Here is a 17,375-nt window from a genome sequence, read left to right on the forward strand (position 1 = left end):
GAATACACTGATAACAAATCAAACGAAAGTCTCTGACATCACAGGAAGAGTGAAACATCTGAAATGGCAATGGGCTGGGCATATTGCTCGAAGACAAGATCAACGATGGACAAAAGAAGTACTGAATTGGATTCCACGAGAGGAAAAATTACCACAATGCCGACCTAAATCACGGTGGATTGATGATATCATCAAATTTGCAGGAGTGATGTGGGAAAGGAGAGCCATGGACAGGCAGTTCTAGAGTAATCTTGGAAAGGCCTTCAACCAGCAGTGGATTGACAATGGCTGATGATGATGATATATGTATATATGTTTTTTTTTTTCTTTTTGGTACTTTTAATTTAACTTTTTACACAATCTAACAGTCTGGAAACCCTGCTCTAGAGATCAAACATGGAACTTTTTTTTCAAGCCACTCCAGGCCTCCAACAAGTAGGGTGGTGGTCTCATACTGGATGATGAAATTCATCTCATCATTTATATTTTCAATATACAGTAGTATGATATATCACCATATTATTAAAATATTCTGGATCAGAGATAGCAGTATTTTTACTTGTTTAGTAATATCTGACAAGAAATAACATTCATGTTGCATTATAAGATACTGATACAAAGTCAACAATTTCTACATACATATAAACAGACTAGTTGTGAAGATAAATCATCTGCGCACTTGGTTTGCTTATGCTTGAATAAAGGATTAAAGAAAACATAATTTCTGGCCAAGTATTATATATTTTGTAACAAAAGAAAAATTTTTCTACAACTATCTCTGATTCAGAGTATTTTAATAATACAGTGATATATCATTTGTAAAATGATATATCACTGTATTATTAAAATACTCTGAATACCTGTATGTGGAAAATATATTCTTTTTGAATTAATCTTGATATCTTCCTGGGTTTAGTCTCATTATCAGTTGCATCAGACTTGGGACAGGTAGCTCAGCAGCAATTTCCTCTATTCCACTCTGTCATTGGCTTTCTTCTTAACCTCCTGGTAACTCCCCAAATCCATGCTGTCTTTGACTTGGTCAAGAAAGTTTTTCCTTGGTCTGCCTCTTCATCTTTTCCCCTCTATTTTGCCTTCAGTTATTCTTTTCACAAGTCCATCATGTCAAAGTATATGTCCAAACCACCTATCCCTTCTAATTTTGATCGATTTTATTAGAGTTCTTGTTTCGTTTATCTCTCTCAGGACTTGTTGGTTTGATTTTTTTTCTGTCCATTTTATTTTGTTCATGCAACGCCAGCACCACATTTCAAAAGCCTCCAATCTTCTTACATCTTCTCTGCCTAGAATCCAGGTTTCACATCCATACAGTGCAATGCTCCATATCAATGTCTTGACTAATTTTTTTTTTCAAATGTAGGTTGAGGTTTCCTGTTAAAATGCTTTTCATCTTAGAGAATTGGGCTTTTGCGTTGTTTATTCTTGATCTTATGCCTTCTCTCATTCTGCCATCTTCTGTTATTAGGCTTCCTAAATATTTAAAGCTTTTCACTTGTTTTATTTGTTCCCCACTGATGTCTATATGCTCTGTATTGATAGGGATTTTGCCTGTAACAATGATTTTAGTCTTATCTGTGTTGATTTTCATTTTATATTTTTCAAGGTTATTATTTAGTAATTCTAGCATTGTTTTTAACGTTCTTCTGTTTTCTGCTTCAAGGGCTATGTCATCAGCAAATCTTATACACATGACTTGCTCACCATTTATCTTTAGCTTCCTGAATGGCCTTTTCAACACATAAATTAAATAAAAGTGGTGAAAGTATACATCCTTGTCTTACTCCACTCCTGATATTTATTATTTTCTCCTTATCATTGATTTTAATCCGTCCATTTTGATTTTTGTAAATTTGATAAATTATTTTCCTATCCCTCAAATCTATGCCGATATTAGTTAGACAATTTAGGAGTATTTGCTGGTTTACTTTATCAACCGCTTTCTCTAAATCAAGGAAGCAAATGTAAGTATTTCGACTAAGGTCTAATCTTCTCTCTATTATTGTTCTTAAACAGAGTATTGCCTCTCTTGTTCCTTTATTCTTTCTGAATCCAAATTGGTCTTCATCTAATAGACAATCTATTTTTGAATAAATTCTATTTTGAATAATTTTTAGCAGAATTTTACTAACACGTGGGATTAAAGCTATTGTTCTAAATTGGCTGCATATGTTTGCATTATTCTTTTTTTGCTATTATGGTTGATTTCATAAACTCCTTTGGTATTTCTCCTCTATCATAGATTTGGGCTATTAATTGATAGAGTAAGGGTTTTGTCTCATCACCTAGATTTTGTAGCAGTTCTATAGGAATATTGTCTACACCTAGACTTTTTCCCTTACTCATTTCGGACAGTGCTTTATCAAATTCTTCTCACATTATTGGGGATCCTAGATTATCTTCATTTTGATTTTCTATGCTGTTATCAACATCAAGTTCATCGCCATTATACAGATTTTCAAGATAATTCTTCCATTTCATTAATATATCCTCAGATTGTATTAGTAATTTTCCATTTTCATCTTTGATGGCATTGTTTTTACTGTTCTTATTAAATTTGAAAGTCAGTTTGTTAATTTCTTTAAAGGCTTTCTCTATTTTTTCTTTTTTAAATAATTCATCTATGTTATTACACTGTTCTTCCAGGTATTCTTTTTTGGCTTGTCTACATTTTCTTGTAATTTGATTTTTAAGATATTTGTATTTGGCCACATCTTCTTCTTTAACAGCATTTTTATATTTTCTTGTTGTTGTTGTCTTGTCCTTTGAAGAGTCTTAGATGTTTCCGTGTGCTCCTTGTACTGCTTTGGCTATGTCTGTGATTTTGTTTGTATAGAGCTGTTGTTCAGGATTAGGATCTATTTCTTGCAAGGCTGCTGTAATTGCTGGACAGGTAAAGATGTGAGTGGGTGTCAGTTCAGTATTGGGGCAGTTGTTGCAGTTTCTATATGTTCTCGTATCATCTGTATTGATCTTCATTCCTCTATAATGTCCTGTTCGTAATCTTGCTATCGTGGTGGAGGTCCTTCTGTCAGCTTTGATCTCGGGAATTTGATGTTGTATCACTGATTTCAATGGAATTAGTTTAGCTTTTGCTAGTGCATTGGCATCAGCAAGAGTTATCATATGAGTTTCTTGGTTGAGTTCTCTGGCCTCTTTTGCTAATTTATCAGCTGCTTCGTTGTGATCAATGCCTACATGAGCAGGAATCCATTGTAAAATGCAACTTTTACCTAAACACTTTAGTTGATTTAAGAGTTTATGGATGTCTTGTGTGAGCTTGGTATTGCCATTTTTGATTGCCTCCATAGCTGATCTTGAGTCACTGTAAATTATAATTCCTTCAGATTGTTGAGATGATGATAGATTTAAGTAGGCTTCTAGTGCTTTATTTATTGCGTAGAGTTCGCTGGTAAAATTGGAAGCGATTCTCCCAGATCCAACTTTTATTGAAAGTTTTTCACCTTTCGGGAGTAGAAGGAGAACACCAGCGCCTCCATTAATCATATTGGTGTCTGATGATCGTTCGGTATAACAAATAACCTGTTTGGAGGATTTTCTTCCTTCATCCATAAGGCATCCATCCATATTTCATCTGTTATCCAATGTTTTCTTTTTTCTTTTTCTGCATTTTTCAATAATTGATTTGATGAACTTGTAATTAACTCTTTAATCATATTCCATTGGTTTTCAGTATTATTCTGACTATTTATGTTTTCTGGAATGTTATGATCAGTTGCCTCTTGGCATCCTCTCTTTACTTCTTTACTCTTTAATTTTTCAAGGTTCCATCTTATTGGTTTGTATCTTTGGATTTGTTTCCTATGTTTCAGTTCTGTTTTCATTAAGACAAGGTCATAGTCACTACTAATGTCGGCACCTGGATAGCTTTTGAAATTTTTTATTTGGTTTCTGTATCTTTTCTTGACTAATATATAATCTATTTGATATCTATTTGAATTCCCAGGTGCTTTCCAGGTGTATCTTCTTCTTTTTGGAACTTGAAATAGTGTATTTGTATAACTAACTGTTTTTGTGTACAAAATTCTATTAATTGCTTTCCTCTTTCATTCCTACGTCCAAGACCAAATCTTCCTGAAACATTATCATTGCTCTCTTCTCCCACTATACCATTCCAATCTCCCATTATTATTGTATTGTCTCTGTCTTTAAAGCTGCTCTAGATTTCTTCTATTTGTTCATAAATTTCTTCTATTTCTTCATCGCTATTGTTGTGATGATGGCATGAGGCCTTAAATAGTCTTAGTAGTATGTTCCTTTAATGTAATTCAATAATGCAAAAGCATTATGGAATATTAAGGCACCAGTATAAAATCAACAGCCTCTACATACAAGTAAACTAATCACTGCAAACTTCGTTTTCTTATTGTTCAGGTAATGACCCTGCCCATAATGCTTTTGGATTATGGGATATTGATGCAACTGATGTGATGTCAGCATATACAAGTGGACTAGTTGTCAAAATACTGCATACATGAATTTTATCTGCTTATGCTTTGCTAAAAGTAACAAGTATATAATTTCTTGTCTGGTATAATATACTTTGCAACAAAGGAAAAACATGTTTGTCTACTATAAATAAAATAGAAGTTTCTACTTTTTTTTTAGTAGGATTATGCAGATCCTACTGAAAAAAAAAAAAGAAGGAAAAAAAATTATATTGATATCTTAAGAAACGTATAATTTTTTAAGACCAAGTAATTTGGTCTTAAAAGTTCATTTAAATATAATGTTACAAAACTTTAATAATAATAATAAATTTTTATAGCTATTTTGCCTATTTTTCTTTAGGAGTACCCCTTGTATAATGTCACTGCCATTTTACTCAATTTATTTAAGCCATTGCTGATATTTTAAAGACAGATAAACGAAAAATATATGGAAGGAATAATTTTGGACATACCTTTGTAGGATGCTCGAGGTTGTTTTCTTTTGGAGCAGCATCAGGCATATAATGATAAACATTTAAATAACACTGTGAAACTATGACCGAAAGGAGTGGGGGGGGGACAAAAATATGGAGACAGAAAATATGTGGGATCTAGAACTGCAGACAAAACAAAGGAATTAAAACTGGGTTTCCAAGAATGGACTATAAATTCTTTGGGAAAAAAGGAGAAAGATGGAATATTTTTAGGGGAAAGGAAAAGGATAGAATATGATGAATCAAGTTGGAAGTTTTTTTGCACTTGGTTAGACTACAATAAATTTAGTTTAATCCTTTAAACAAGTGTAAGCAAACAAAGTTTGTGCCTGAAGTATCTTCAGGACTGAGGCAACTCATGGTAAAGGTGGACCAAGCTCTCATCACTGCTTGTCTTAGTATCTCCCATAATGCAAAGCACATCTCCTTATGGACATGCATAATGCTTTGCATTAAGGGAAGGGCCACTACCCAGACTGGTTTCGACCATTATTGAGGTCTTGTCAGTGAGAGCCAGACCCAGAGATGGTGATACTATGGTGGAAGCAATGGAGAGGTCATATTTATCGATACAAGTGGCCAAAAGGTATCTCACCTTATTATTAAATTACTCTGGATTTAGAGAAAGATGTTGGAAGTTTTTTTGCACTTGGTTAGACTATAATAAATTTAGTTTAATCCTTTAACCAAGTGTAAGCAAACGAAGTTTGCGCCTGAAGTATCTTCAGCACTGAGGCAACTCGTGGTAAAGGTGGACCAAGCTCTCATCACTACTTGTCTTAGTATCTCCCATAATGCAAAGCACATCTCCTTTGTTTGGTGCAAACTTTGTTTGCCTACACTTGGATAAAGGATTAAACTAAATTTATTATGATGAATCAAGATTAGGAATGGAAGTAATGGGGGTGTGAACCATTTTGACTGAGAGTTGTCTTCAGAGCTCGTTGGAAAAGTGGAGACTATCATGTCGGTTGTCTTGGGTTATTTGTGTTGTTTTCCATTGGTTGGAATCTTGACCTAATTTTCATGTCATGGAGCTTCCACTTACTCTCAGAGATTATATGGAGTGGTGAACATTTGTGGAGTTTTTGTCACATTTTATGGCTGTTGTTTCCAATATTCTTAGCATTGTTTCATTTTCCTATTACGGCTTTGTTGATTTGCATTAATTTTTGCTAATTTAAAAAATTAATTATTAACATAATTATTAATATTAAATTAATTGTTCATAAAAATTAATACTAATTTAGAGGAGTAGCATGGGAAATTTTCCAGAAATAATATTTCTTTAACCATCTTACTGAGCATTATGGATCAAATACGCATCCTTCCTCATACGCTTCGTATCCATCATATATTTCAATGTAATGTCAATGGTATTACAATTTTAATATGCACTTCACATCCATGGTAACTTGGACGTATATATATATATATATCCTGGCTAGTAGCATAGTTAATAAAACTGGTTATTTATTATTTCAAATTTTAAGATTTTGAAATACTCTTTTAGTTAACAAAAAGTATCCTACTTAGAATGTCTTAACCATGGATAGAAATGAAGTCCTGCAGCAGTAAGAGATGCTTCCACTGTATTACTGATAGTTCTTGGTGCACAATAAAAAAGAAACCATGAAGTCAGAAGACAAAATGATGTCCATTTTGCTGCAGACGTTCCATGCAATTGCTCTGACAGCTTATATGTAAAATAATCACCAGTTCCAGCTATTAATGCCTGCAACACTCTTGGTATATGAATCTAGAAAAACACAATCAAATTATGTATACATCAGCTATTATAATAATATGAGGAAAATTCCTGCATACTTAAAAAAAATATAAATATTACTACCATTTAATGTTTGTTCAGTTATAATTATCTGAATAAACATTAAACGGCAGTAATGTTTATTACCCAATTCTCTAATAAAACTATGAATGTTTTAATAGAAAAACATTTGATATATTTCAAATTTTAGCCTACATAAAACATTTCTCCTACACCACATCTTTTCTGAAATTTTATCTCAAATTCAAGTTCAAACATCACCTTACCTCTCAATTTCAAAATTTGAATAATTACAAGTGATTTCTATGTGTTTTTTGCAAATTAAGGAACTTGGATGAAAAAAATTTCCTGTATGTACAACTGATTCCTGGAGGTACACTTGAAAGGTAATCAATCAGGAAAAAGAGTTATATTTGTTGGCAACATAAAGACTACTGAATGAGAAGATATTAAAAACCCATTATTCTTCTTTTATCCTTTGGTTTTGGTATGGAACTGCTTAAATGATGCAAACTCTGCCAGTAGCCCATATGCTCCCCTTTTAATTAGTGTTTTTGATTAAAGCTTCAATACCCTGAGAGCTGCTTGAATTGCTGATTCTCATCAACAGTGAAAAGTGATTTTGTGGCCTTGGAGGCACCTACATAAATATTTGATTTCCATAATATTTTTACCCAAGTATCAAGGGAATCATAACTATGAAATTCAAATTAAATAAGCACAAATGACAAAACAAAGATTCAAGAATCAAATTTCCATACTTTATGGAAGGATCTGATTTGTGCTTAATTTAATGCCTGCTTATGTCCTTATTCTTTGTCATATCTCTGTGCTTTACAAGAATTCTATTTCTATGCAATGTAACCATTATGGCAAAGTTTTAGATGAACATGCAAAATGCATATACTAACTTAGTTTCCTCAAGAGATAGTATAGAAAGGCTTAGATGAAAACCACCTGTTCTAAGTTTAAAGAAGTGGTGCTTTTCAGTCACTCAAATCTCATTGTATTTATATACAAGCTAGCAATACTTACTAATTTGTGAAATAAATAAGGCTAAAAAATACTTAGCTTTATAACAGATATGCAGCCTACGCATGAAGAAATAGTCTCAATATTGGCTCTAGAGTTGATTGATGTTATAAATGCATTTCTATATATTCTTCTAAAAACATTTTTACCAATACACATGATAAACTTTAATAAGAATTTAATCTTCTTGTTAGCCATTGTTATTCATCCTTTCTATTGTTAAGAGAGCTCAATAAAACTTAATATTTCAGGATGATATCCCCGCCCCCTACACAGAGGAAGTAAAAGCCTTACCCAAAGATCCTGTTTTGCTATTACTCCTAGTATGGTTTTTCTGGCAATACAGATAAACAACTACATAATATTTCACAAGACACAAACCAACTTTCTTTTGAAGTAGCATAGATTCTTTCAGTGTTTAGCCTCCACCTTCAAATATATTTGATCCAGAACTTAAAGCATTACTTCCTTGAAAAAGAATACATTTATTATTACAAAGGCTGATAAAGTAAAAGCAACCATATTTCAAGATAGGAAAGAATAACTTATCTTAATGTCACATGACTGCATCACTTATCCTTTTCTGAAAATCTTAGCTGAGGTCAAATAAACAGGTTCAATGAACTCACTGATAGCATCATATCCTGTATGAATGAACAAAAAACGAAGCTAAAATTTATCATGGTCCCTCCTAAGATTCTATGGACTCCAAAAAGCCTACAAAAGGCTTTTTGTAGGCTGTTTTGTTAAGACCTGTCATCAACTGCATTGGTTAACTTTGTTATAAAATTTCAAAGAACATTTCTAATTTACTCTCAGCCTTCAAGGATAAATCCACATCCTTCATTAAGAACAGATTGCATCACAAAGGAAAATAGTACCTTTATCTTCACCCGAATGTTCTCTTAACAAACCCGGATGTTATATATCTCTCTTCATGAATGTTACTCTAGATGAATCACTGGAATTATTCCAACAAGACTTCCTCATAACAAAGAAAGATGGTTTCAGGACTGTACAATGTTAGTTATGAGGATCGGCTGAGGGAATGTGGACTGCAGAGTTTGGTGAATAGAAGAAGGAGAGGTGATATAATTGAGACTTTTAAGCTGTTGAGAGGTGGTTACAGGGTTGGCACTGGGGAATTCTTTCGCTTGGTTGACCAGCATGAAGGAGTGATGACAAGGGGCCATCCCTGAAGTTACGAAAGGAAACTGTGAGCAAGAGGGCAAGAAGTAGTTTCTTTGTATGGAGAGTGGTTGAACCATGGAATGCATTGCCTGATAGAGTGGTTAGAGCGAGAATGGGGAATTCATTTCGCTTGGTTGACCAGCATGAAGGAGTGATGACAAGGGGCCATCCCTGAAGTTACGAAAGGAAACTGCGAGCAAGAGGGCAAGAAGTAGTTTCTTTGCGTGGAGAGTGGTTGAACCATGGAATGCATTGCCTGATAGAGTGGTTAGAGCGAGAATGGTCAATGAGTTTAAGGAGTGGTATGATAGACTTTGTATTTCCTAGGAAGGACCTCCCGCGATGAGTCTTTTGACTCCATGGAGACCTGAATAATAATAAATAAAAAATAGATATCCATCTCTTTGACTTTGTCATCCATTCAGGATACTTCACCTGTCAGAACAAGTTTTACCAGAAAACAGATGATATTACCATGGGTAGTTCTCTCCTACCCTTGTAAACTACTTTATGGAACAATTTGAACAGTGACCACTCAATAACATCCTATGTCTCCCTTATGGGACAGATATGTGGATTGTATTTCTGAAGTATAATAGGGTTCCCTTTCTGAACTTCAAGATTTCATTACAAAGACAAACTGTTCATCATCACATGAAGTTTATTCTTGAAGTAGAAAAGGATTATCATATTAATTTTTTATTTGCAAAGAAAATTAAAATGTCTTGGTAACTAAAGTGAAATAATGGCTTATAATCTAATTAGCTAAACAAATTTAGTTAGTTAATTATTACTTTTAAACGTATTTTCTCCATTAAACATCGACATAAGTATGGTGAGCATTCCATCATCACACATAACATATCACACAGGCCAGATATTACATTCAATTCTCACAGCAAATTCCACAAAGTCAACTTCAACCTATCTGTGATAGTATGCATAATTTTTACAAACAAGAATCTGGCAGTCCTGACAAGCACTGCCTTGTTAAATGCATATCTATGCATTTAACATGGCAGTACTTGTCAGGATTTCAACATAATCAACTGAGCAATCAAAAAAGATATGAACATCAAAAAATGAAAATAATGAAAATTAAAAAAAATCTAAAAAAAAAAAAACTTTAAAAATAATAACAAAAATACATTTCCCACCAAAAAAATCCATATCCACTTCAACATTTGTAGCCTTAGCACAAATTTAAACAATGTGTACCACCATTTACAAATATCTAAACCTACTTTTCTATATTTGACAGAACTGCAACTACGGACTACTACAACTACTGACCAACTGAACATTCCAAACTATACTGCATAATTCCCTTTACCACAAGGATGGAAAGTGAGCATCTGTGAAGTCTGACATTCCATGCAAGAGAATACCAAATCATGAATCCCTTTTTTTTTTATAATATACTATAGCTCAAACTTTCCTTGCCCAATTCAGTTCCATTCATTTGCCGTCTCTATCACTCTCCAAATTCTAATAACCACTCTTTTTCCATATTTGTTCATGAAGCCTGATCATCTACATTTCAAATACTCAAACAGTGAGACTGTCTTCCTTGGGACTTCAATGTTCACAACTCAGAATGGTTTCCATTTTCACTGATGAAATCAGAATTGCAAAAATGTCTACTGTCAAACCATCTAATACACAAATTGTCCATCTATCCACATGAGCTACATAGGCCCCCATTCTGGGGGCCTCTGTAGCTCATGTGTCAGCATAGATAAAAGCCCTGGTTTCAAACCCTGTCTAGGATGCAACGAACCTTTATCAGGGCTTTTCAAATGAAGATAAGTTAGAAGGTCTGATACAGAGGTGACAGGACTTTTCCTCCCAGGAACTCAGGGTTTTTCATCGCACCCAGAAGCAAACTGGTCCTGGAAACACACACATTTACAAACATAAATACTTACCCTTAGAGGGATGCAGCAAAGGAATGGCAAGCAAACTGCATTAAATTCCCTAAAACCCCTAATCAAGGTATTCAAACCCATCTTGAACAGACAAAAATTGGATGGATCCATCAGAATACCTGATAATCCACAATTTTAACAACTTTTATCTCCTGAAAATTATATTGTAGATGTCAGCTCTGCTGTTGGCAACTCAGATCACAACCTCATCCAAGTTGCCATTCCTAGAGAATACCTTTCACCAGCCATACTTATTCTCATGCCCATTAGTACTACAATAATGAATATGACAACCAAATAACTGAAATAATTCTTACTGGAATAAGTGTCTTCATTCCTCATTCCACCCAAAAGGCCTGACCACTGTCCAAATCTTAGTTTTTCAAAAAGTGGGCCATGGCATCCCAAGTAAATTATTCAGCATATCACAAGTGACTTGTATCAAAACTTCAGCAACCCACTCAGCTTACAAAACAGCATAATAGCAGTAAAGAGACACTCAGCCAATCCAAACCAAACTTTGCAAAATCAAGGGAAAAAAAAACAATGCATCTCCTACTCAAATGGCAATCAAACCTTCTGGTACATTGCTAACAATAGACATAATTTCTGCCCATCCACATTTCCATCTCTCTGCCATCCAGGTGGTGCCACTGTAACATCACCCAAAGGCAAGGCTGACCTCTAGGCATTACTCCTCCTATTCCCCTCATTGATGATTAAGGATAAATACTCTGTTCCTCCTCCCCCTCCCAAATGACCAAGAATTCCTCATTGCATGCATGCACCTAATCTAGTCTTATCCTGAATAGCTAAGATACCAACAAGTCTGGTTCTGATGTATCCCCCAATTGAAATTAAAACTTGTTCCTCGAACTCCTATTCTGTAATGACCTTTTACAATATTTCATACTTGCCACTCGTCTAAAGCAAGAAAACAAGTCTAAATCCAGTGCATCTAAAAGAAATGAGATAAAAATCATCCCTGCACTCACTTCAGTTCTATCAAAAATAATGCAAAAAAAGTCATACACAATCAACTCCTTTACCAAGTGGAAGGATACCAGTTACTCAATAACCATCAATTTGGATTCCACCACTCATTCCACAGCAGATCCTGTTAGCAAAATCACCAGTCTATGGATCCAAGCAATACAAAATGTTTAGTGAAACCTGCATGGTAAATGTAATAATTTCCAAAGCCTTTGATCAGGTTTGGCATGAAGGACTACTTATCAAATTACTACCACATGGTCCAGCATTCATCCTTTGTTATTAGACCGTCAATTTTCTCTCTGGTCTCTCACGATGTCATAACGGATGCCTTCATTTTTTTTAGATTTGCTGGGATATTCCTTTCTTTAGATTTTACTCATGCCTCAATAATGCTGGAATATGCTAGTTCTGTATATTTTCTCTGTACTTTTGCCCACAATACTTCAAATTCTATCCATATGCTGCTGGCACTCCATTTCTCTTTTTCATCTGACAAACCTTGTAGTGCTCAAATATTCCAAGTTACAAAATCTTCAATATTTCGAGTGTGCACTAATCTCTTTGCCATATTTCAGCCAAGTGAGGCAACAATTATGTCAATTTCAATGCCAAAAGGCAATCCTATCTTATTTCACACATAAGAAAAACCACTATCTCCACTTGCTTTCAATACACCTGTCTCTCCATGATATCAGATACTGCTTCTTGGAATGAATTACACTCTGCTTCTCCTTAGAATATTGCTCTCTATAAGGAATGGCGCACCAAAAATCTATCTTAAAATACTCTATGTACTCCAGAAGAGGGGTGTTCTCGTTAATCAGTGACCCTTATTTCAGAAAGTATTGTAGTTGTACTGATATTGAAAAAAGGAAGGGGAAAAAATCACTATCATATAGCAAACTCATTCACTATAACAAACTAGTGAAAAATCCCAACCAAAGCCCCATAGTCAAGGAAATCTAGCCACTAAAACAAACAATTGCTGTAGTCCTTAAATGTTCACTATAGAGAGAAGAGAGAATTAACTACATATTGGCCTACAACTGAATTCCAGTTGTAGGCCAATATGTAAACCAAGTCCAGATTTGGTTTCATTAAGGCCTTATAAATTGAGAAAATAATTCACCATTTACTAAATAGTAGTGTGATCTTCAAAACTACAGTTATCCAATGTGGTCGACCACTCAACCAACTTAATAATGTAGCCTCCAAACTTGAACTGTCTACTGTCATCCCTACATCTCCAAATTCATTGACCACTTGCAGCATATTCCCATTAATATAATACTCTGTCTGCAATGTCCTCGGTCCAAAATGCATAGCACTACGCATTAAGTTCATTATCATTAGCCAATAGGACTCTGTTCGAATCAGCCTGCAGGGATTCTATACACTGATCGGAAAGAAGTCAACAGACACCATAGTGTGAGGAATAAACTGCCATGGCACACAATAAGATGTAGGACCACCTTTCTCTGTGATCGCTGCAGCATTCCTATAGGGTATACTTTCCACACGATAGGGTATACTTTCCACAATTGTATGATAGTGATCAATTGGAATTTTGGACCATTCTTCCTGTATTAAAGTAAGTTTCATGGCTTACACATGTAACAAAAATTATATAGAATTTATTCAAAAACTCCAATATATTTCATCCAGCACACACACGCGCACACACACACACACACACACACACACACATATACGAAGTGCACCTAAAAAGTTCAGTGAATGGTATCAGAAAACAAACAAAACAGAAGATACGAACAAATTACCTTTAATGGCCTTCAAAACAATCACCATCCTTCACAACACACTTTTGGCAATGTTCATAAAGCTCCTGGAAACTGTCAGCAAAGGCCTCTTTAGGAATCTATTGCAGAACCGCTATCACATGTTCTTGGATTGCCGCCATGTCTGCAAAACATGTGCCTTTCATGACGCTCTTCAGGTGGGGAAACAGAAAGAAGTCTGCAGGCGCCAGATCACGGAGGTATGGTGGATGATCGAGAACAGGTCATCCATGTAAGGCAAGAATTGGAGCACATGGATCACACAGTCTGCAGGCGCGTTATCGTGCAGCAACATCCACTGTCCAGTCCTGCACAACTCTGGCTGAACATGGCGGATGCATCGTAGCAACCATTTCAAAACTTCCTCATAGAATGCGGCGTTCATGGTTTGACCCGAACCATGGGGATGTTGCTGCACGATAATGCGCCTGCACACTGTGTGATCCGTGTGCTCCAATTCTTGCCGTACATGGATGAACTGTTCTCGATCGTCCATGATTTTCTGGTCACACATAGTAATGTGTGACCAGGAAATCTCCAGAGGTTTCCATCCGTTTTGCTTTCTGTTCGTCTGTCAGCTTGTGCAGCACAAACCGAGAACAGATCTTCCGCTTACCCAAATCTTCGCGGACAATAGTGCGCACAGTGTCTTTGCTAATGCCCAATTCCTCCACCAGCAATTGCAGAGTTAGTCACCGATCTCGTGCCAGCATTTGTCACACTCGCTCAATCATGTCTGGGGTTCTGCTTGTCGACAGCCGACCCGAACATGGTTTATCCTCAGTCATTTCCTTCCCATCACAAAAGCGTTTGAATCAGTCGTAAACACATTTTCTGCTCACCGCTTCTGTCCCGTACACTTGCATCCACATTTCATGCGTCTCCGTCACCATTTTCGCCAATTTGTAGTTCACTCGTTGCTCCATTGCACTATGACCCTACCTCTCACACTGACTATGTTTGACTGCCCACAGCGGATTTACTCTGATGGTCACATGTACTCCATGCTAGGTGGCGCTTCTCAACATGTCTCTGGATCGTCATGTGCATGCGCACCTGGCCCATGTTGCCATTGCGATATAGGACCATTCACCGAGCTTTTCAGAGTGTCCTCGTATATATATATATATCTGCTCTCTATATATAAAAAGATAAGCCGAAATTTTAAACGTCTTTATGTCACTTTTTTTTGTCTCTGGTTTATCATTCTGGAACTCAGGGAGTTGGGCAGCATAGGTGCTGGGGGGGGGGGGCAGAGCCCCCTAGTGTGTGTGTGTGTGTGTGTGTGTGTATATATATAAAGTAAAATAATTATTAATTAATAAAAAAATTAAACTTATAAACAATTAATAGTGATCACAAATGAAGTGATCATTTGTGATGCAAGAGGCAAGATTGAGATGGTTTGGTCATGTGATGAGGAGGGAGGACGAGTATGTGGGAAGAAAGGTCATGCAGATAGATGTGCTGGGGAGGAGGAAGGGGGATGGCAAAGAAGAGATGGGGGAGGAGGACCTGAGGATGAATAACTTGGAAGTTAATACAGCCCAAGATGGGAAGAAGACTCATTAGAAACAGTGACTCTACTTAAGTGGGAAAAGCTGCAGAAGAAGAAGTGATCACTTCACAAAACTTGGATACTGGCATACAATCTGATTGGCTCAGGTTTAGATGATTTCTTAATATTTCGATGTTTCAAGGAAGAGGCAATCGAATTTGAACTTGCTGGAGTGAAGAAGTTTTGTCTAGTTCCAAAGAATTCTAAGCCTAGTGTCAATAGCGTGAGAAGCAAGCCCAGACTTGTCAGATTCCAAAGACCATATTACATATTCCAAATATGTAATAGTCTTGATATTCTTCATTTCTAATCAAACCAGAATAGTCAGTCTGTCCAATTAGGAAAGATGACACAAGCAAAGTACTTGATAGACACCTGGTAAGGAAAGAGGTGATAATGTATTCTTTGTTGATGGTAGGAAGGAAGACAGTTTCCAACCTAGTTTGAAAGAAGCATATAAATTGAATTTACAAAGAATACTTGATGTTTGTTCCAAGGTTCCTTCAAATTAGGGTATTGAAATTCTTTTCACATCGGATTTAGTCTGGTAGAAGGATGATAATCATCGATCGTTTTTTGGAATGGTGGTTTTTGTTGTATTCATTACATATGAAATTGCTTTAAATTTTATTCAGTTCATCTAACAAAAGGGGATCAGAAGAGCAGATTATATGAGCTCTGTGTACAAGACTCTTGATAATATCAATTTTTTGTGATGAATGATGATGGGAGGATTAGCAAATGTATCTGCCAGTAAAGGTTGGCTTCTGATAAACTGAAAATTAAATGTGACCTATAGGATTACTAATATTATGGTGTTCAAAAAGGGTAGTTTGTTATTGGATTAACGTTCAATAATAAACTCGATAAGGGAGTATAAGGAGTTTATTTTCTTTAGGAACTAAAATAATTCTGACTCAGTGTGGGAATGGATTGCAAATATATCATCAACAAAACCTAACCACACAGGAGACAGAGAGAATATAGTGTCAAAGATTCATTTTAGACAATTTATGGAGACTACAACCATGTTAGAAATAATTACTTTAATTTCCCAACGTTTTGACCTTCATATTAAGGTCATCATTTGGAGTATACAAAAACATACAGAGACAAGCTATATTACATTTCAAACAGTATGCCAAAGAGACAATGATTTGATCAATGGTTATTCTAGTGGCCTGATCTCTAGTGAAAAAAAAAAAAAAAAAAAAAAAATTAAAATTAAATAAAATAACTACATCAAAGCTATATTCTATTTATCACATCATCGGAGAACAATTTCATATAGATAGTTTTATTACAGCAAAAGTGGTGTCTTAATTCAACATGAGAGTTGTTATATTAGAGCTAAGATCTTGGATTACGTACAGTCCTATTTATAATTAACTCTCAGATGGAAAAGTTATGTGGGTAGAATATGTGCCTTCCATATTCTTGGGATTTTTAGACCATTATTATTGCGAAGATTGGAGTGGTCAATAAGAATTTCACGGGCCACCTTAAATCCTTAAATTTACGTGCATACCACATTTTGGTGTGATGTAAACAATAGGTGCCTTTCCAATCAATTCTATGTAGAGTATTCAGGGCATGATCAGAAAGCCCAGATTTACTATAGTTACTGAATTTAATGTGCTGTTTATGTTCCTTTTTTTTTCTGATAGGAATCGTGCATCCTGTTTCACCTATATAGTGCAAATGACAGGTACAATGTATACAGTATAATCCAGGGTGGGCCAGTGGAGGAAGTGGATCCTTAGATGAGTAGAGTAAGTTCTTTCATTTTGCAGGAGGGTTAAAGGTGGCAATAAGGTGTTGTATTTCTGTAGTATTCTGTTTATTTTATCTGATATCCCTTTAATGTATGGAATGGTTACAGTTTTATTGTAATCTAGTTTATTTTTGTTTTTAAGTGAGACTTCGTGAAGAATTTTGTTAATAGTATTTTAGCTGTAGCCATTTTTCTGGAATGTATTGCTGATAAATTTTAATTCTTCTTTAAGTGCTTTCTCACTGGAGCAAATCTTCAAAGCTGTTTTTTAGTGTGTTAATGACACCTAGTTTTTATGTTGGGTAGAGGTGTTAGGAGTTTGTGTATATATTGGCTAGTATGTGT

General features: G+C 35.4%; 1 protein-coding gene across 3 annotated transcripts in view; it reads right to left on the bottom strand.

The window, feature by feature from the left end:
- The window catches only part of PIG-B (phosphatidylinositol glycan anchor biosynthesis class B), a 118,531-nt gene that overhangs the window by 73,245 nt on the left and 27,911 nt on the right, over window positions 1-17,375 (bottom strand). For all 3 annotated transcript variants that reach the window (XM_090411104.1, XM_090411085.1, XM_090411094.1), the window contains one exon: window positions 6,496-6,722. In XM_090411104.1, coding sequence (XP_090267230.1) covers window positions 6,496-6,722 — 227 coding nt within the window. The remainder of the gene's footprint in view (window positions 1-6,495; window positions 6,723-17,375) is intronic.

Source organism: Typopeltis vanoorti, chromosome 2 (assembly GCF_054136105.1).
Source record: "Typopeltis vanoorti isolate ZY-2024b chromosome 2, IOZ_Tvanoo_1.0, whole genome shotgun sequence".
Taxonomy (NCBI): Eukaryota; Metazoa; Arthropoda; class Arachnida; order Uropygi; family Thelyphonidae; genus Typopeltis; species Typopeltis vanoorti.